This window comes from Lipophrys pholis, assembly GCF_963383615.2.
Source record: "Lipophrys pholis genome assembly, chromosome: 14".
NCBI classification, from domain to species: Eukaryota; Metazoa; Chordata; class Actinopteri; order Blenniiformes; family Blenniidae; genus Lipophrys; species Lipophrys pholis.
Window position 1 is genome coordinate 21,284,593 of NC_137633.1, and position 19,888 is coordinate 21,304,480.

Consider the following 19,888-nt stretch of genomic DNA (forward strand, 5'->3'; position numbering starts at 1 on the left):
TCACCACATGTAAAGTAAAAACCTCTAATAAATAATTATTTAGCTCACGGATCACCGAAGCAAAGTGATTTTTCATTGTGAAAATCGTTAACTAATCTGACATAAACCAGAATTTCATACTTAGTGTGCAAAGATATCAAAGGAAAATCACTTTAGGTCTATAATAGAGCAAGAGAAGGACTTTGGCTTCTAAGGTTTGCAGATCGTATTATATATACGTTTTTGTAAAGTGAGCATTAAACTTGTTCATTTTCATGATTCACTAACATTGTTTTGCATTAAAACTAAGGAAAAACTGTGAGTTATCTGTTTTTAATGTTTCTACTAATGCGGCTCAAAATCAATCAATATGGCTGTTTGTGTTACATGAACTGAAATGAGTTTGACAGCGCTGCTCTATGAGGATGAATGAATTTAACAGTGATCAAGTTACTTTAATAATGACTAAATGCTTTGTCAGGGGTGCCAAACTCATTTTGGTTCAAGGGCCACACACACAGCTCAATTTCATCTTGAGTGGGCCAGACCAGTAAAAAAGGTCCACAAGAGCTTTAAAATATAAAATTGTAAAGTGTTTATTTGTTGAGGCGCAAAGTATACATGGTGATTATATTTTCACAAAACTAGTGAAATGTCCAAAACCTTCTATAGCTGTTGCATTATGGGTGTTTTTGCAATCTTGTCCCGGCAGCATGGCTTTGAGGCTAGTTTGATAGCAACAAGGTTGCCGGCTTTCATTTCAGCATCACCGATATCTCAGCTCAGGTCTCAGTGTTTTGTTTTGTCCACTAATCTTAAGAAATTTGTTTAAAAAATAAATGTTTTCTTTGAAATTTTGACCATTTTCATGGTTAGTTGGACCGAATTGGAGCCACCTTGTGGTCCGGTTATGGCCAACGGGCCTTATCTTTCACACCACTGTATGAAGATTTCCTGTATCTGTTTTAAAAATTCTTGCCAGGTTATGACCTGTTTTTTTTGTTTGTTTTGTTTTTAAATAAAAAAATAAAATCCAGTTTCTCACTGAAACCTATGAAACAACTTGAATCTGTGATGACTTCATATTCTTCTGCTCTCCTGACAGTTGGCAGCTTTACTTAAATTGGATGGTAAATTATAATTATTAGAGAGTTTTGTTTGGTCTGCTTATGAATCAGCAGGAAAAAACATTTCGATCATAAGGAGGATACTTTGACCACAGAGAGCCGCAGATCCTCCAACATCGCCGCAACCAAGTCGCATTTCCTCCCGATATCTTTACCTAATATCTTGAATCGGAGAGCGCCGGTCCCTTTTCTTGCCCCAGATTTTGAGTGAAGCCACCAGCAGGATGATGAACTCTCCATTCTTCATACCGATGGCCACCATGTCTCCCTCGGGACTGTAGCTGATGGTGCGTGCCGGGTGGCCCAGGTTCACCTTATTCAGCATCTTCTGTTTCCCCACAAGACAAGACCACATCAGCGCATTGTGACGACGAGAGACTCCCACAGCTCCTTTGATGAAACGAGACGCTGACCTTCTCCGGGATGTCCCACAGACGAACGGTGCCGTCCTCCGCCGCGGACAGGAACACATCTCTGGAGGGATGAGCACCCAAACCCCAGATGGGCCCGTCCATGTGTCCGTTCACCAGGATGTTGCACGCTGCGTTCTTCTCTCCCACCTCGATAATCTCGGCGTTCCTGGTTCCCACCAGGATCTTACCCTGGCACAAGCAGAACATGTGAGAATACACACAATGGAGATCCGTTATAAGAAGTTGTCAGTGGTGAACTACCTTTCCTCTGCACACGGAGCGAACGCAGTCTATGATCTGTCCGGTTTCCAGTCGAAAGGCTCGGCAGCGTTTCAGCTCCTGGTCCCAGAGTTTTAGAGCTCCGCCCTCCTTCGACCTGAGGAGGGAAATCAACTGCAGTGACTCAAAATCCCAAATATCTTTAAAAAATAATGTGCACTAAGGATCGTGATAATGATTTATATACATGAACTATGTTGTAGGGGTGATATAGAGTGAGCAACAGTCTGTGGCCTGACAGACACACTCCGCCCTCACACATGTCTTTGCTTGTGTTGTCTGATTACTCCTCTTGTTTCCTGACTGTGTGGGCAGGCACGGACTGACAGCTCCCTCCTCGTTTGGTTTCAAGCTGACAGCTCTGTTTTCTTGAACCCACACACTCAGGCAAACACTTCTCAAAGTTTTCTTTTTTTTGACAATTTTGACTTGTTGCAGCAACAAAAAACAACTTTAAAATGTTCCTAACTCAAACGCTGGTTGTGAAAAGATACAGCAGTTATTATTCCACGTCTGTATTTTCTGCTTTGAGGTCGTCACAATTAGATTTGCACATGATTTGAAATTACGAAGGCGTCTGCTGTCCAATGACATTTGTCTTCTTTGTAATATTTGGGTAAATTGAGGACAGGAAATGTTGTCTCACGTCTTTCCTAGAAGCAATCCGGCGGGGCTAAAGGTGAACAAATAGGCTGACAATCCCTGCTTTGATATATTACCCATCAGAAACTACATTTTCCAACATTATTTTTCACTTTTAAAATTAAAAATGACCTATTTGTTTGACAGTGATGTAGCAGCTCGGTGAGACTTGTTGCTTTTGTATGTCAGTGAGAGTGCGCGTCTCTACCAGATGATATATTAGACACAGGTAAGTTAAAGTATCAGCTTGCTCTTACTGATATGCAGAGTAACGTGGTGATGAAAAGCACTTACGGTCGTTCTTTGCCTCCTGTGACGATGAGGCCATCCCTCAGTGTGGTGTACATAGTGAACACGGGGCCCGTGTGAGCCTTGGCCACTATTCTTACTAGAATGTGTTCCTTCCATACACACACATCCCCACTTATGGTACCTGTAAATGTCAAGTTATTCTGAAAAGAAAACAAATCTGCACTAATCTAGTGGCCTAAGAAAGCAGAGCAAGCAATGCAACACCAGTTCACGGCACATTTAAGCAGACAGTTCGATTTCAACTTGGAAATATTAGCAGATTGAATTTTTGGCATCAAGATTTGAAATGTAAATAAGAACAAACAGACATTTTAAGCAGAGATGGAGGGTGTGAACGGTACAGGTGAGGCTGACTTACAGCTCCGAACGCCACAGAGAGCATCGTCTGCATCCGGGCGTCCTCAATGGTGCTCAGCACGCCTTTCTTGCTGAGCAAAGCTCGACCCGCCAGCGTCCAGAAACGCACGTGCTTGATGCCCACAGACACAAAGTGTGTGTCCGAGTCGGGACGAAACTCAGCCACGAAGATCCTCTGAGTGTGGCCGATCCGGCTGGCCACTTTGGCACCTTACAAGCAGGAGCAGAGCACGGTGGACACAAATTCTCAAATATGATGGAACCTTGAAGACTAAAAGAGGAGGAGGTTTCTTCTTCTCACCTTCTTGCCACTTCCAGATGGTGACGGTGTGTTCGGGGTCCAGGCCCACAGACAGCAGGAGTTTTCCTGTGGCACTGAAGCTGACGGAGCAAACGCCGCCGGAGTGGAAGCAGCGGAGCACCGACAGCGTCTGCTTGGTCATGGCGTCCCACACATGGATGGATGGAGACGTGGCTGGAGGGCCGAGGACAAAGACACACTTCAATGTCTAAATCTGACTTGTTTATAATCAAACACCCTGTAACAACTGATGTTGGAATAATGTTGACATTTAATGTTAATGCCCAGAACACAATAACATGCCAATAGTGTAATAACACGTAATGAGGTATTCTCTGATTGAAGTAGCAGTTACAAGATCCTTTCACAACGTGATAGCTTCAGACAATATTGTCAATAGAGCAGCTTTTCTTGGAAATTAAAGCTTTTTTGTTTGCGGGTTTTGGTTTGGGCAGTTTGCCTTTCAAAAATAGGTAGGGTGGATGACTAAAAATGTCTCTAGTATACAAAACGGAAGCTCACAATGTAAGCAGTGAGAGAAAAAAATTACGAATTGCTCAAGTGTCCTAAGAGATTAACATAGAATATGACTTCAATAAAGCAATACACAAAATTAGAGCTGAATTCATCCTTTTGTGGTGAAAAAGTTGAGAATGAACGATTGAAACTTGAAGCTGAAGCGGCTCCAGACCACCAACCACCCCAAGACGGAGTGTAAATCCAAAAGGTTTATCGTCAGAGAGACGGAGCTCATCGTTACAGGATATGACAAAGAAACGGTAATTTCACATATAGTGTGTTATACACCTAATTCTTCCTTATGACCAAATCAATTATGAAAAAAAGGGGATTATTTCGCTTACTAGAAATTGTAATTCTTTGACTGCACTGTTTATGTAATGATTCCTACTAATTCCCTGTGAAATATAACTATTTAAGTAGCTCTGACCACCAGGTGGCACTCACTTAACAGGCTTACCTGACATGTCACCAGTATCACCTGCAAAGCAAGAAAAACAGAAACAAAGTGTGGATTTTCAGTCTTGTCTGAGCAGCACTGATAAAATGTGACATTAACTTTTAAAAAAACATGTAAGTATTTAACGCACACTTTCAAAAGTTATGTGTATAAGTTATTTTTCTATCCAGGATTTTATTGAGCGCTGTCAAAGTTGAAATGAAAAGTAATCTGCGTGTATTATTTTCTCCCGTGCAGTGTGGGTTTGCAGGTAAGAGGAGGACGGCGGTGTCCGGCGATCCGTCTGCACGGGGAAGAAAAACAAGGCTGCTGCTCACACAGGAGGTCAACTTCGCACAAACATACCTACTTGGCCAGTTGCCACCACGTTGGGGAATTTGGGGTGTTGATTGATTGTCAGGCACAGAATGTCGTCACTGTGTTCTACATAGAAACTTTGGCAGGCTGTAAGGAGAGAACACACACACACACACACACACACACACACACACACACACACACACACACACACACACACACACACACACACACACACACACACACACACACACACACACACACACACACACACACGAAGTCAACCCGTGTCTGCGTTTCAGTGACTGAGCGGTAACGGTGACGGCGTCCTCCGTCCACTCACAGGTTGTCAAGTTGAGGACGATGCCAACTGAGGCCGTGTGGTAGATGATGTCCGCCCCCTCGTTCAAGTAGTGCACGTTGTTGCGGCAGTCGTTGCCACGGTAACCAAACACAAGGTCCAACACCAGGTCCTGCGGGAGAGTAGGAAGAAAAGACGGCAGGGACGTCAAAAAGGTTAGTGCCATGACAACTCAGTTGCTCAGAGCCGGCGGCCATCTGACGAACGTCACTATTTGATTATGGCGTCACGGCGGTCCCCGCGGAGAGACTGTCTGGGCAGAGGACGAGCAAGACAAGCGTCTCCAGTGGAAGTAATCCCATTAGGAACCAGCAGTTTGAATCATCCGCCTCGCTGATTGAGCCTCCCTCTGCCATCAGGAAATGCATCATGCGTGTCCTTGCCGGGGGTGTTTGGGAGAGCGTCTTACCTCGATGGGACGCTTCTTTTTGCCAACATTGTTGGTCTGCAACTTCTCTGGCTGTGGCAGCGCTCTGCTGACAGGAGGCCTGAAACAGACAGCTGGGATGAGGAGGCTGCCATGGAGCTGCTTCTCATGCTGATACCGAGGAGGAGGAGGATTACGACTGCAATGTTACATCGCTATTACACTGTTTACTTTTCTATTCAACAAAGTTTACATTTAGGACTGGTTCAGGCCAACGTGGACCTTTTTTTTTTTTTAATTGACGCTGCTGTAGATTTAGACTGCAGGAGGACTTCTCCATGTCACCCCAGCCAGAGCAGCAGAAAGTCTCCACCTCTGAGTCTGGTTCTGCAGGTTGTTAATAAGTATCTTTCAATGACTGTGTTATATTTGGAGCAATATTGCAAATTTCTCCACATGTGAGATAAATAAAGGATATCTTATCTTATCAATACAAATAAACTGAATTTAACTGAATACTGGTTCATCTTTGAGCTACAGTAAAATAAATCATGTTGGGAAATGCTTGTGTTCAGTTTCTAACAGGGAAAGTATTATCCTGGTTTGCTTCAGCGTGTTCTATTTTTAATAACTGGAAACAGACAACGCCTCAAGCTCGTCTCTATGATCTCTGGCGCTCCCTTGAGGGGGTCCCGAACCCCAAATACACCTCCCCTGAGACCCACCGACAAACTTCCTCAACAAAGTTAAACACTGTCTAAAGATTGAATCAATGATTAAACAGAAATAAGTGCTTTCCACTTGACTAACGAACTGAATGACGGCGTTCTGGGCCAAACACTTTTCAAGTGTCTGATTAAAACACGGTGGTATGAAAAACACTTAATAATGCATCGACTGTATGGAGAGGGCAAACAACAACCCTGACCTCGTTTCACACTGACACAGTGTGAAAGAAGAAACCATATCAGGTGTGTATAAGAGCTACACGGAGACACTTAACTCTTCGTAATTAAACTCTACATCTGTGAACAAGAACATCATCAGAATGAGAGACTTACCTCGACCCTCTTCATGGCAGCATGAACAAAGAAAAGCAAGAATTAAAAGAAAAGAAAGAAAAAAAAAAAGGTTTACCCAGAGATCACTGCTGCCTGGCGGAGACACACGTAACACAACACCTCAGACACTGAGGACATAAAATATAAGAGTCAGCGCCATCGGGTAACCATGGCAACCAAAGTCCATTTCTATGACAACTGCTATGAGAAGATGTAGCGAGGATACTTGCATCACTGTCAAAAAAACTGATCTGCAAATCAGTGAATGTGAAACTCTGAGAGGCTGTGGCGCACTTTAAATATATTGTAAAGGAGACAAAGTTATAAAACAAAAAATTTAAAACAGTATAATTAGAATAATGTAACAGGTTGAAAATCGAGGTGAGAACCTGAGACGGAATAAAACAATAGTACAACTTCAGATTCTGATGGTTTGACCGCTGTTGAATATACGTTTATGCTCACATCTCACATTTAGAACTACTAAAACCAATTTCAGCCTTTATGTTGTCAGGGATACGTGATGTCTGCTAATGTTAAATCTCATTGTCTGCTCTGTGATATCTTTTATCATGTCTGTCTGTTTTTCATGCTTTGATCATATCTTATTTCTGTGTGTTACCTTACTTTACGATGCCGTGTCATTTCATGGGTTCACATTTTGTTTCATGTCTGGTTGCTTATGAAAACTCCTTTCAGGTCTCGTCTGTGTTTATATTTAGACTCGGTCCATTTCCACTTTGCAACACTTTCCTACGATGCATAAATCTGTTAAGCTTTGCTATGAACCGAATAAACTCTCTGAGTCGTGGGTGTAAGTCCTGACCGGAACATAATGTCTAATACGAGGAAAAATGACCACCAAGAAAATTACTTCTTTTAAGGGTTAGTACAAATGCACCTCCAGAACGGACCTTTCATCACAGTTTTTCAAGATTTTAGAATTACACATGCTACATCCTATGCATCGCACGAAACTATAAAATGTTTTAACAAAGTCAGCGTATATAATCACAACAACTCACCTGACCACCCCTTGTCTTCAAGTGAAATTAAAGAGTGAAGCAGGAAAGTGACGTTTAAAGGAAAGAAGAGCAGAAAAGGCTGAGTTACTTCCAAAAGGCAGAAACAGGCAGGGAAAGAAAAGGTGGGTTTTTTTGTAAAGAAGGTTTTGTTTCAGCTCGATTATAAAGAGTTTCTTGAGTCGGAAAAGGTTTGAGAGAGAGAGAGACTCCACCTCTCGTCCACAGACGGCTCCTTCAGCTGCAGGTGGGGCTTCACCCCCGTCATTGGTCGCATGTTGGTGGATAAGGCCTTGATGGTGTAGTTGATCTCGTTTTCCCTCGTCACGTCGCTGTCGTAGCCTGGCGAGAGATATTCAGAATGATTTGAGGGGTTTACATTTTTAAAAAAGAAAGAAAAGGAGAGAGGTTAGTCACTTGCCTCCGTCATCCTCGCTCTCGATATCCGACTCCTCGCTGTCACACTGTTTGAACTCCCGATGGCCCTCCGGCTCGTGGGCCCAAATCATGAGGCACGTGTCACCCCCGCCGACCGTCACTAAGAGGCCGTCGTCATGGGTCCATCGCACATTGGTGACATGTGTGCTGTGAGCCACGTAGCGTTTGAACTTTGCATACTTTCCCTGGGGGAGGAGAGGCAACATTTATTTAACACTTGTGACATTAACACAGAATTAACATAACATTTGCATAAATTTCCAACCCGAGCCTGAAGTCATGAGATGTTCAGGAAAAGATAGCATGGGGAGTTCTGGCCCGGATCTCACCTTGACGGGGTATCTGAAGAGCTTGACGTATCCCAGGTCGTCTCCTGTTGCGAGCACCTTCCTGTCGTTACTAAGGCAGGCGGCGGTCACCTCGGTGACCTCACTGATCACAGGCCAGGTACCTTCAACAGACGGGCCAAGGACACACGTCCACGTGCTCCAGTCGATCTTCTCCACCTGGAACCAAGTCAGTAACTCAGCAATTAAGACTTTTTTAGACAACATTTTCCTCTAAAACCCCGTAACCACACAAACTCAGTGATGTGCCTGCCAAGTGACAACTGAAACTATTTATTGAACTCAAGTGACAATAAATTAAACGAGGCCACTGAGTAATGTGCCCCCCTGCACTTCCTCTTGATTGTAAGTGGGGCAGCAGCTTTTACAACCATCTGCACGGTGAGTTCCAGCTCACTGGCTTAGACAAGACTATAATGAATTACAATGAACTGCTGCGAAGGAAAAAGCTTTTCTCTGTAAAAAAGGTGAAATCGTTCTGACCTTGGAAGAATCAATATTTCCTACAGTGAAAACTTTTGCACATAGAATCAAAAGTTGAGTTATTTTTTATTTTAAATCCTATCCTGGCATTGAGGAGAGTTTTATAAATTCATGAAAATGTAAATTTTTCATTGTTCGACTATTGAACGAGTGTTGAAATCGACTGCTGCTTTGCACAGAACACTATGCTCGAAATGCTTAATACATTGGACAAATAGCTCGTATCCCTGTTGGATAAAAACATGCTGGAGTGCTGCTTTTTAGAGAAACTGAAGAAAAACTTTGACATTTACTGACAAAATGAGGCTGAGTGCTCGGACAGTAAGCAAACGGGAAAATACGTGTTGGTGTTGAAGGCTCACACGGACAAACAGTGAAGTTTAAGTGTAGATATTTTTAGTTTGGTCATTTATTATTTTTTGAGGCTTCTGTTATATTGTTAATATTACATTGAAAATACTGTCTGAGATGTTTTGGTGAAACTGTATTTTTTAAAATAAGAATTTTATATAATTTTTAAGATTAATAAGATTCATTTTTTTTTAATGATTCTGTGTCATTTACGTTCAGAAATTATTTAAGAATTTGATATTATAATTTTTGGGGGATAATAAATCACCTTGTGTAACTACAGAAAAGTCTGACTGTGTGTCTTTGCTTATAAAGAGATATTATTCTATTATATAACTGAATTTTCCAAGTTTTTCAAACAAGTGATAATTCCATCATGTACATCATGTAAATAAAAACACTAAAGTAAATTTGGTCAAAATCTCTCAGCACTGATATTTGTTTTTCCAAATAGCAGCAGTATTTTTGTCTGTCAGTTTGTTGACAGCACAATAATTGCGTATTAATTGTGATAAATATATAATGTACAGCAGTCTGTTTCAACCATGGTTGTGTGAAAGTGCTTTATAAATAAAGACAGCATGGTATGGTATGCTATATCACAAGTTCTTCAACCCAGATGTTATACTTAAATGCCAAACTGAAGGCCAAACTGCAGAGAATAAATAGAAAATGAAACTGGGCCAAGAGCAGAACCCTGAGGGACTGCATAGCACAAAGTATATACATCATCACCAGAAACAAGAGAAGATTTTCTGCATGATAAAAAAAACAATGAAACCATCCCAGAGTAAAAAGATTCAGACCAACTGAGAGTCTCGGCCTGTCAGCGTGAATCGTGTGATCGAATCCACAAAGAATAGTTTTCAGGAAGCGAAGGGAACGACTAAAATAATCAATCACATGACAATGAGAGGACATCTGATGCTCCACTGAGACAGGAGGAGCAGCATCTTTCATCTCTGACCCTCATTGTCTTGATGTGCCTCACAAAGTGGCTGAACGTCACAGTGTATTAAAGCGATGATGACAACGATCCCACTTGAAGTGATATTGGTGAAAAGTGGGCCGTCTTAATGCTTCACTGCCCTTCCCAGAGTCTCCTCCTATCCTGAGGGGCAAATGTGGGCCGATACACTGCCCCTGTGTCTTTTGTCTCCTCTTACCTCTGTGGCCGGGATGGTCTGCCTCTTGCCACGAGGAGCTTCGAAGAAATACTGCTCTTTAGCACCGGTGTTGACTTGAAGTAGTTTCCCTGTGAATGAGAGAGCCCAGCAGGCCAGCACACTTAGATGAAGTGTTTTTCTAAGGTGCATAATTAGCGCTTTAACAGCCATCTACAGGGATTTTACTGAGACAACAGCGTTTAAAGCAGCATGTTTACCTCTCTTGTCCCAGTCCAGATGGGTGATGTAGTTGAGGCACCCTTTGCACACTCCCACCCGTTTGCTGCTCATCACATTGTAAATATCCACAAAGCTGTCTCCCGATGCTACTGCAAGGTACTTCCCAACTCCTGAGTCAAAGAAGAAGAGGGAGTGAGGAAGTTTAACCCTTAATGTCAAACTCACTGAAATATACTTGAACCTACTTTAAAAAAAAAAACACCAATGAATGTAATTTATATATAACACGGTTAAAAAGTCTGAAACTGAAACTGAAACTGTTCTTAATTCCTAACAGTTAAAAGTGGCCATATATGGTAATTTGCCCTGTAAAGTGTTAAAATAAACAACCACCTCATCAGGCCATGTGAAAATATCGGTCAGTTGTGGATGAATCATAGTGATTCGATTTCGCGCCAGCCACCATCAGGAATAAATATTTCTGTAGGGAATGGTGTTAAGCAAGTTACTGTAAAGCAGGTTTTAGTTACAGAGTACAAGAGTACGTAGTTCTTGCTTCTCTTTAGTCTCCCCCATTGTCTTCTTATGGTGCACATAGTTGTGTTATCACAGTGATGCAGTGACACATTCTGAGCTGTCAGCTCTCTGTGGGTCCGTTTAATGACTGATTCTCTCATTAAGTTCAGCTGAAGTTACATCAGCAGTGAAAGTGTGGAGCACACAGATGAGTTTAGTCTGTTAGAGTCAATCAGACATTAATCAAGTTGGAATTTACAACTGGAGTCAACCCAGAGTCCGAAGATTGTATTGTGAATGTATTATTTCTATGTTGGATGTGTAGAGCGAGTCCGCTGTTTGCGAAAGTACCTGGGACAGCGTGATGTGTGGGGGTTCTCTGAGGAGAGGACCTAATATTTCTGTGTGATTTGGGATGCAAACTACCAATGTTTGAAAATCGCCAAGTAAAGTTGATCCAATGAAAAGGATGAGAGTGTGAGAGGTTTTAAAATATTTCATACTCTTAATCGCTTTATCATCTTAAATGCTCGCTTACATGTATTTCTTTTTTTTCTTTGTAAAGCTTTATTGTATATTTCTTATATTTCTCAGTAAAGCCCTGTGAACTGCCTTGTGCCCGAATGGTGCCATAAATCTGCCTTGTCAAACGTCTGAATTCCCGTCTTGTTTTATTTTTAGTTAAGAATAAAATCAATGACTAATTTGCTATGAAAACTGGACTTTTAAACCCTACAAAATATCATTTTTGGAGCAATTAACTTGGCTGTCTACTTAAGATATTTAGGCTACAAATGAGGAATTTAGAAAAAGACTTCACTCGAACCATCACGTCAATGTAAATTCCCACTCTGAGTCGTCCGCCCTTAGAAATTCACCAGTGTTGGGTGTGGAAACAGGATCCTTTGCATTGTGGATTAAGGTTAAGTGCCCAGGAGAAAGAGAGATTAGTTTCTTGCTCTCACTTCGTCCACCCCCACTGTTTCCCGTTCCTCTCTCGCTGTCTCTCTGTCTGGCCTTATTACACAAAGCTATTAATTTGGGTCAGGCCTGCAGCTATATCTCACAGCGGGAGAGAAATACGTATACCTGCTAAGACTCTGCACAGCATCCCACATACTCCACGCATCGGAGGGTTTCAGAGGTCTGTTTGATTTATTTAAGAAGAGTCTGGTGCTGTTGAGGAAATACTGAGGTGAACCACAGACCTGGAGAGAATCTGATATCAGAGATGATGTCTTTGCGGTGGTGGAAGGACACCAGGTCCTCCAGGGTGTCTGCGTTCACAATGAGGAAGCTGCCGTCGTTCAGGCCCACCGCTAAGGCTTTGCCGTCGGGGGAGAAGCAGCAGCAGCGGCCGCCTGCGGAGGGGAAGGTGTTTATTAGTTACCCGGGACCGGGGCACATCCGGTCGGAAAATAGACTGGGCTGTCTGCTGGGCTGTCTGCTGAGTTGTCGGCAATGACTCACCTTTCCTGAGTTTGCGCACAGCCAGCATGCAGTGGCTGGGTGAGAGGTCCCATATGCGCAAAGTTTTGTCATCACTGACGGTGGCACAGAGGGGGAGATGGGGGTGAGTGGCCAGGCCCCACACTTCACCCTCCATGTGACCCTGCATGTGCACAAAATGGCATGAATATTTCATTACAGCAGGTGATGGAGGAAAACAAGAGGTTAGGAGAATTATCCCCTCTCATATCTCATCTTCTCTTCAACTCACACATTACAGGTAATGTGATGCTTACATGCACACGTGTGTGAGAAACAAAACTGAGTAGAAGGTCACAGGTCAGTGACCTGGTCGTAAACAAGAGCGCACTCGTTCTGCCTGTTGAAGGATCGTATGTTCATCCCATGTTGAGATCTTCTCTTAGTCCCAAAGACTGATGCTGCATAAAATGTGGCTATTGTACCTCTTTCTATGGCCTGCTTTAGTTTTATCAATCATATGCAGCGGGTACGCTGCGAGGATTCCTCATAAAACGAAACAATTCGGAGTCTTTGCATTCATCTAACAACACTACCTCATTACCCTGTTACATAACAAACAGCTGAGAAAAACCTTCGGCTCCTGTCGTCTGTCAGTAATTGATTCCATCCATCACAATGTGCAATCTAAAGGGCGATCAATAACATTCACTCTTTCATCCTACAGTCAAACAAAGCCTTGGAGACACTCCAGAGCACTCAAGGAAATTAGCAATCTCTCACTGAGTGGCGGCAATTTATCAGCGCTTATGACAGTCTATGTAGTCTATGTAAGAACTGACGATTTTAAAGTACTAAACACATCAGTACAATACAAAAACAACATCATTGTACATTATTACTCTTTGCCAAGGTGCAGTTTTCAGGGATGAGCTTTCACCGGGCAAAACACATTCAATAAATGTATTTTAAACTCAATACATTTGCTCAAACAATAATAGTTTATTCATGATTGGCTATCTACAGCAGCGGTGGGCATTCTTGGTCCTCGAGGGCCGCAGTCCTGCATGTTTTCCACGTCTCCCTGCTCAAACACGCCTGAGTTGTCATGATGAGGCTCTGCAGAAAGCTTGATAACGAGCCAATAATTGCTGTCAGCTGTCTTGACGTGAGGACACATAGAAACCGTGCAGGACTGCGGCCCTCGAGGACCAGGAATGCCCACCCCTGATCTACAGTCACAGCACCAGCATATATCACATTTGTTTTTTGTTGCATAAAACATGGTCTAATTTGAGCATTTTAAAGTCTTATGTAACATTCAGTTGGTGCACTTGCACGCACCGCCAGAGCAGACGGATTTACAACATTCCTGCAGCTACACATCATGCACCCGAATGTCGGCGTTGGAATTCAGTTCCTCTCCAGCTTTTCATTTTGCCTTCACATCTCAGAAGGAGTTGACTCCCACTCCAGCTGTCAACACACAGACTCCCGGCTCACCGCGCTGCAGAGAAACCGGCTCCCTCATGAATATCCTGTCTGAGGCTGGGAAGTGTGACGTGTTGTTCCCTTCTCTTACCTGAACCAGCAGAGTGATGGGGCCGCTCTTATCCACCTCCAAGATCTCGCCGTTCTTGGTCCCCACGAGGATGTGGCCATGGCCGAGAGATATGGCACGTATGGAGGGATTATCCTCCAGGAGCAAACCTGCAGCGTTGATGAATGAAGTTCATTTCAGCTGAAACCGTGGAACGTTTGGGTGGCTTTGAGGACTCGAGGACGGCGGAGGACAATATAAACTGAAAAACCTTTTTACCTTTGGATCCTGGAGCTAACACTGCTCGCTTGATGGCGTAAGTCTTGAGGCATCTCTCAAAGGTATCGTCCCACAGAGCGACTATGCCATCCTTTCCTCCTGTCACAAATCCCTACGGGGAGGAAAGACAGTTAGAGCTGCAGAGATTCACTACTGATTGAATGAGAAAGTAAAACTACAAGTGTTCACTGTTATACTAAGTGGAAATATGACTGAAAGACAGGAATATATATATGTGTATATATATAATTCTTTATGGAATTGCAGTCTGTCAAATACCTTTTCTAAGGCGTGCATGCTGAAAACAGGGCCGTCGTGAGCTTTGACAGTCTTCATGAGGAACATGTCCCTCCATATGCAGATATCCCCCGTGCACGTTCCAGAGAACACCATCTCCTCTGACCAGCCGTACACGGCGCACATCATCGTCTCCGTCTTCCCCATGTTCCCCTTGCGCCCAATTAAACCGCCGCCTGGAAGGAAAAGCAGACCTTCAAGTGAGCCGTGTCCCAGCTCAGTACGACATGGATGAGTCTCTCAAGTCAACAAAACCAGACGGGGCTCCTCACCAGCTTTGTGCCAAAACTTCATGTGTTTCACACCGGCTGTGATGAGCTTGTCAGGCAGGTAGGGATTTACCTTGACCACAAATATCTTGTCCTTGCTTCCTCTGGAAAACAAAATAATATGAAAACACAACAGATTTGAACATTGTTACAATATCCAAGCAAACGCACGAGACAGTTGTATTAAATATCAAAACATAAGTAACATAAGAATCACGTGTGCAGTATATAGTTAATATCAGCACTCTTCCTATCACATTTTTCTGTCAAAATCAGCTGCTGGATAACAGAAATACACATTTAATGTAGCTCACATGCAATTTTCTTTCATTTAAAATTTAAAGAATTCCTAAGTTTGACCATTTTCAATGTCACTGCTATTTTGACGATACAAATAAAGTTAAGAATACATTTCGCCGCAAACTTTAAGGTAATTTTTAAATTCATTTAAAGTTTGTGAGTGGAATTTACTTTAATATATCTTCACAATTTGGTTAGCACTCTCGCCTCACAGCGAGAAGGACACGGGTTCACATACTGGCCGGGTCTTTCTGGGTGGAGTTTGCATGTTCTCCGTGTGTGTGTGTGTGTGTGTGTGTGTGTGTGTGTGTGTGTGTGTGTGTGTGTGTGTGTGTGTGTGTGTGTGTGTGTGTGTGTGTGTGTGTGTGTGTGTGTGTGTGTTTATGAACCCTGCTTCCCACCATGCACCCTCCGTCTCACACACACACTCCTCTGCCAGGAGAAGGCAAGGCGCCGGCGCGGCACAACCCAGCGTCTGTCAGGCCCCATTTCCCTCGGCCCACCTCACCGCCCGGCCCGCTGCAGAGGAGATTAGTGCTGCTCCGAGCCGTCCCCGGGCTGCAGGGAGAGCCTGGCACCCAACACGCAGGAAAGCAACCCAAAGCAGCAAGGGGGGGGGGGTTCACGAGAGTAGATACTAAATCTGAACATCAAGTAGGACGAGCAACAAAGCCAAAGCAGAAGATATTTTGGGATGCGGATGTTTTCCAGTTAGGTTCTTCTGGTTCCTGCCGGCTCTCAGCTAATATCGTTTTCCTCACTGCCAAGAAAACCTACAATGTGTTTAGGACAAACTGAAACCTCCTATGCTTTCAAGGAATTCATAATTCAGGTCTGGAAAGGTAATCCTCGTGCATCGAGTGCACAGTCGTTACGGGAGTGAAGCATATCTCGTCGCATGTATAATTTAGGTCTAATGCACACAGGCATCGTTTGCATTACCGCCTCCGGTTTGGAGCAAAGCATCAGTCAACAACTCCTGCTTGGTCTCTGAAGCACTTTAAAAAATCGGACAACTTATTTTCTGCTTTTATAGTGTGAAACTAAGGTTTTACTCGAATTCCAGAGCAGATCCAGAAGGTTTTTTGGGGGGTAAGAGGGACAAGAAGTGGTAAATACTAAAGCCTCCATCGACCTTTGTTGTTTTGTGAAAATCTAACTTTTTAATGATTAATTTGTGTATTTACTTCTTTATCTTGCATTTATTGGATCATGGAATTAATTCTCCTTTGAAAGAAGGCTGCATATGACTTTTAAATGTTTCTCCATTAACATTAATGCTTTAGTTTATAGGGCACTCATTCAAACACTCAGTTATGTCGCTGAAGGCTACTTTGACAGTTTAAAATTTGGAGCAATAAATGCCAATGTAAACCTCACTGAATACAGAAAAACTAAATGTTGTGCATCTTAAACACTGTAACTCTGTCCTCTGACGTGATGTGGTATTAGCAAAGCCTAAATGTCTTTGATTAGATGAATATCACCTACATCATGTACATGCATCTCAACATTTATAGAATTTGCGGTAAGAATAAAGCATTTTTCACTATTTTCTAAAATTCTCTCTCAAAGTTTCACACAGCTTTATAACCATGTTTTCTCACGGAGTTAGCCTGGAAGAAACCGAGAAATGTGGTCACTTTCCTAATAAAAGGTTAATATTAGGTTGGACATGTGTTCTTGTTTTCATTGTTTTCTTCAACATTTGCTTCTTCAGTGCTGTTAGTAAAGATATTCAACAGAATCTAAAGCAGCTTCAAAGGTGCAAAACAAGAATAACACTTATTTCACATGGTCTATTTTAGTTTTTTATTCACTGTGAAAAATCACATGGAAAAATAATGTGAACGTGAAAGACAGGACATTATATGTGTAGTAGTCCTATGCTTTCTGTTACTTACAACTTTGAGCTTTATTTCCTTTTATCAATACAATGATGGGTGTCCCATTTACACTGTGATTAACATCTAGAAGAGGCAATGCCAATATGGAGCTGTCTGACAATGTGCAGGAATAAAATTTGGGTTTTTTATGACATTTCAAAAACGTCTTGACCTTTCGACTCCGATGTACTGAGGGTTTCTAAATGAAATGAAAAGGTGGAATTGAATTGAATTGAACAAAAGTAACCCAGACACCTCCAGTGGCTCAAACTCAGCAGGTGAAGCTCCTGGCAGACAAATTTAATGCAATTCTTTTTAATTAGGAATCTGCAGCTGAGACCCTGGGGCACACTTGTTCTCTAAACGTTGAGACTCAGGCAGGGTTCAGTACGGCAGAGAGGAGAAGCCTCGTAATGTAAAAGGTAATTCCCTTCCCTTCCACTCCTCCATTAATCACACTGTCGGCCTGGCACGGCAAAGTGGCTTCAATTTAGCCCTCATAAATAAATGTCCATATTTAAAGTGAGAGTGCTCAAACAATCTGCGGAATTAGCTCTGCGGTTCCTCAGTCGTCTTCCTGGATGTGGGAGCAGCAGCTGCCGCATGCTGACAGGCCGACCTGGAGCCGTGCAAACAGTGTAATGGAACTGTACTCACCGCATGGCAGAGAGCTTCTCCCCCTTCCTCCAGTCCCACAGCACAATGGTGTGATTGTCGTCCAGGCCCACCGAGGCCAGCCGCTTGCCGTCCGCTGTGGAGGGAGAAGCCATTCAGCTCAGCACGAGTCGGAGCCAGCCTTCTCCAGCGAGGTTTGGCTCTTGTTAGCAACATGAAAGCATCCTGCGGGTTTGATCTGTGGCAGGTGATTCACTCACACTGACATACAGACCACCGCCGTGCCTCTGTCTGAGGCCAATTAAGAACATCTCTACCTCCACGCTGACAAGACAGATGGAATAGGCTTTTAGCTGTTTCTTTTGAACTGGACATCTTTGTGTGAATTTGCACCGATCCTTTCATGTGTGAACATTATGTTTCGCTCCTATGTGAAAATCACAGAATTTATCATTTACACACACAAAACATATGGCGTGTTGAACCCATCTGGATGATTTCTGTCGGGGGTCTGCAGCCTGTGGATACGGAGCTGGATATGCAGCTCTTCACCCAGTCTGTGATGACTCCCTGCAGTTCCACAATTTTACATTTAAAAATAGTTTTCAACATTAGATTCCTTTTATTTTTGTTTGTTTTCGCAAACCTAATCTTACATTGCAGTTTACAATGAAATAAACCACAGACCATTAAATAAATTCAAGTGTGAATATTCAAAAGTGCATGAATGGAATATTTAATTGAATTTATTTGAATCGTTGAATATGTTTTGCAGGTTCAGACACATTTTGGGAGAGTAGGGGGAGAAAGATGAGTCTTTTGAGGCATAAATGTTGCAGACGTCAGGGTTGGTTAAATGAAGGATGAATATGAAAACAGTGGATGATACCTGAAAAGTCCAGAGCGCACACTCCAAGCTGGTGAAAACCCTTCAACACAGACATGGGCTTTAATGTTTCTGTGTCCCATATGTGGATTGAGGACTCCCTGCCAACCTTGAAAGACCAAAAAAAAACAAAAACATTGATATGGACATCTTTTGCTAAGTCCACTCATTGTGAATGAGAATTCTGCTCAGATAAAACACAAAATATCAACCTAGGAGCTTGAAAGTCTTTGCATGTACCTGGCCTGTTGCTACAAAGTCCTTCAGAGGATGAATAGCCAGACAGAGGATGTCGTCATCATGGCCCATGTAGAAACGTTGGGTATTTTGTTGTCTATTGTAAACAATCCCCACGGCAGCAACATGATAGACTATCTCTCCGGTCTGCGTGTAGAACAGGTTGCTCCTGCAGTCGTAGCCTCGGTAGCTGCAAACAAAACAACAGATGTTATGACGTTTGGAAAGAGACAAACATTAAGAAATCACCGATCATAAAGAGGCTTGGGTTGATGTGAAGATGCTCTTTAGACTTTTTTTTTTAACATCTACCCATGAATAAAATGCAGCTTCACTCCACTTCCCGGCGCTCGTTCTCTCTTTTTCATGGCCGTCGCTCGGTGTTTCTCTTTGCACTGCTCTTTAAGCTGAGGTAGATCTTCTTTATAAACCTGTGTGCATGCAGAAGAACAATCATCAGATTATATGATTCCTGTTTGGATGAAAGGAAACGCATGAAATTAATCTTGTGCCATAAGAGGATCATTTGAAACTGAATTTTCTAGTTTTAAATTGAATCTTTCATTAGTGGGTCCCTTGGTGACTGAACTCATCTGTGCTGCACTCTTCAAATGATAGGTCGATATCCGCAAAATATACCTCGATGACTGCTGCTGTGAGAACTAGAAATGTCCCGTATAGATAAACTGTGTATAAAGGCACAAATACGACCCGGTGATTCAAGACACCAAATTGATTTCACTAGGAATTATGCCCCAAAATTAAAGTCATTGGTTGCATGACTCACATGAAACTAGTGCAACAACAACACATTACATTGTTTGACAGCAGTACTCCATAAAGTCCTTTACAAAAATCCTGGAAGGAATCTAACAATGTAGTTTGTTTATATAATAGAAGTGGTTGAATGTGTTTCATTTTGGTTAGTTTAACACTGTGAGAGAGATTTTATCACACAGAAATTGCTTTAATGGCTTTTATTGACTGAGTCCTTAAAGTAAAGGGGTTTTTTTTGGTTGTTTTTTTTTTCCTTAAAGTCCTTATCCTTCCTTTCTCTGTGGTTAAATACTTAATTTAATTTAAAGGCCCAATTAAGAGTTCAACTTGGAAACTAAACGTCTTTCAGGATTAAATGCACTTTCATATGAAATTATGTGAATTATGTCAATTTTA

At 42.5% G+C, this 19,888-nt stretch overlaps 1 protein-coding gene across 1 annotated transcript in view; it reads right to left on the reverse strand.

The window, feature by feature from the left end:
- The window catches only part of eml5 (EMAP like 5), a 52,567-nt gene that overhangs the window by 3,141 nt on the left and 29,538 nt on the right, over positions 1 to 19,888 (reverse strand). Inside the window, exons 13-37 of the mRNA XM_080479429.1 lie at positions 19,028 to 19,146; positions 18,719 to 18,905; positions 18,482 to 18,587; positions 17,635 to 17,728; positions 14,795 to 14,895; positions 14,505 to 14,698; positions 14,226 to 14,337; positions 13,989 to 14,116; positions 12,449 to 12,590; positions 12,187 to 12,339; positions 10,501 to 10,632; positions 10,283 to 10,371; positions 8,265 to 8,441; positions 7,919 to 8,120; positions 7,713 to 7,839; positions 5,457 to 5,562; positions 5,030 to 5,159; positions 4,735 to 4,833; positions 4,390 to 4,410; positions 3,411 to 3,584; positions 3,111 to 3,319; positions 2,735 to 2,892; positions 1,781 to 1,895; positions 1,520 to 1,708; positions 1,262 to 1,434 (exon numbers count right to left, since the gene is read on the reverse strand). Coding sequence (XP_080335555.1) covers positions 1,262 to 1,434; positions 1,520 to 1,708; positions 1,781 to 1,895; positions 2,735 to 2,892; positions 3,111 to 3,319; positions 3,411 to 3,584; positions 4,390 to 4,410; positions 4,735 to 4,833; positions 5,030 to 5,159; positions 5,457 to 5,562; positions 7,713 to 7,839; positions 7,919 to 8,120; positions 8,265 to 8,441; positions 10,283 to 10,371; positions 10,501 to 10,632; positions 12,187 to 12,339; positions 12,449 to 12,590; positions 13,989 to 14,116; positions 14,226 to 14,337; positions 14,505 to 14,698; positions 14,795 to 14,895; positions 17,635 to 17,728; positions 18,482 to 18,587; positions 18,719 to 18,905; positions 19,028 to 19,146 — 3,437 coding nt within the window. The remainder of the gene's footprint in view (positions 1 to 1,261; positions 1,435 to 1,519; positions 1,709 to 1,780; positions 1,896 to 2,734; positions 2,893 to 3,110; positions 3,320 to 3,410; positions 3,585 to 4,389; positions 4,411 to 4,734; positions 4,834 to 5,029; positions 5,160 to 5,456; positions 5,563 to 7,712; positions 7,840 to 7,918; positions 8,121 to 8,264; positions 8,442 to 10,282; positions 10,372 to 10,500; positions 10,633 to 12,186; positions 12,340 to 12,448; positions 12,591 to 13,988; positions 14,117 to 14,225; positions 14,338 to 14,504; positions 14,699 to 14,794; positions 14,896 to 17,634; positions 17,729 to 18,481; positions 18,588 to 18,718; positions 18,906 to 19,027; positions 19,147 to 19,888) is intronic.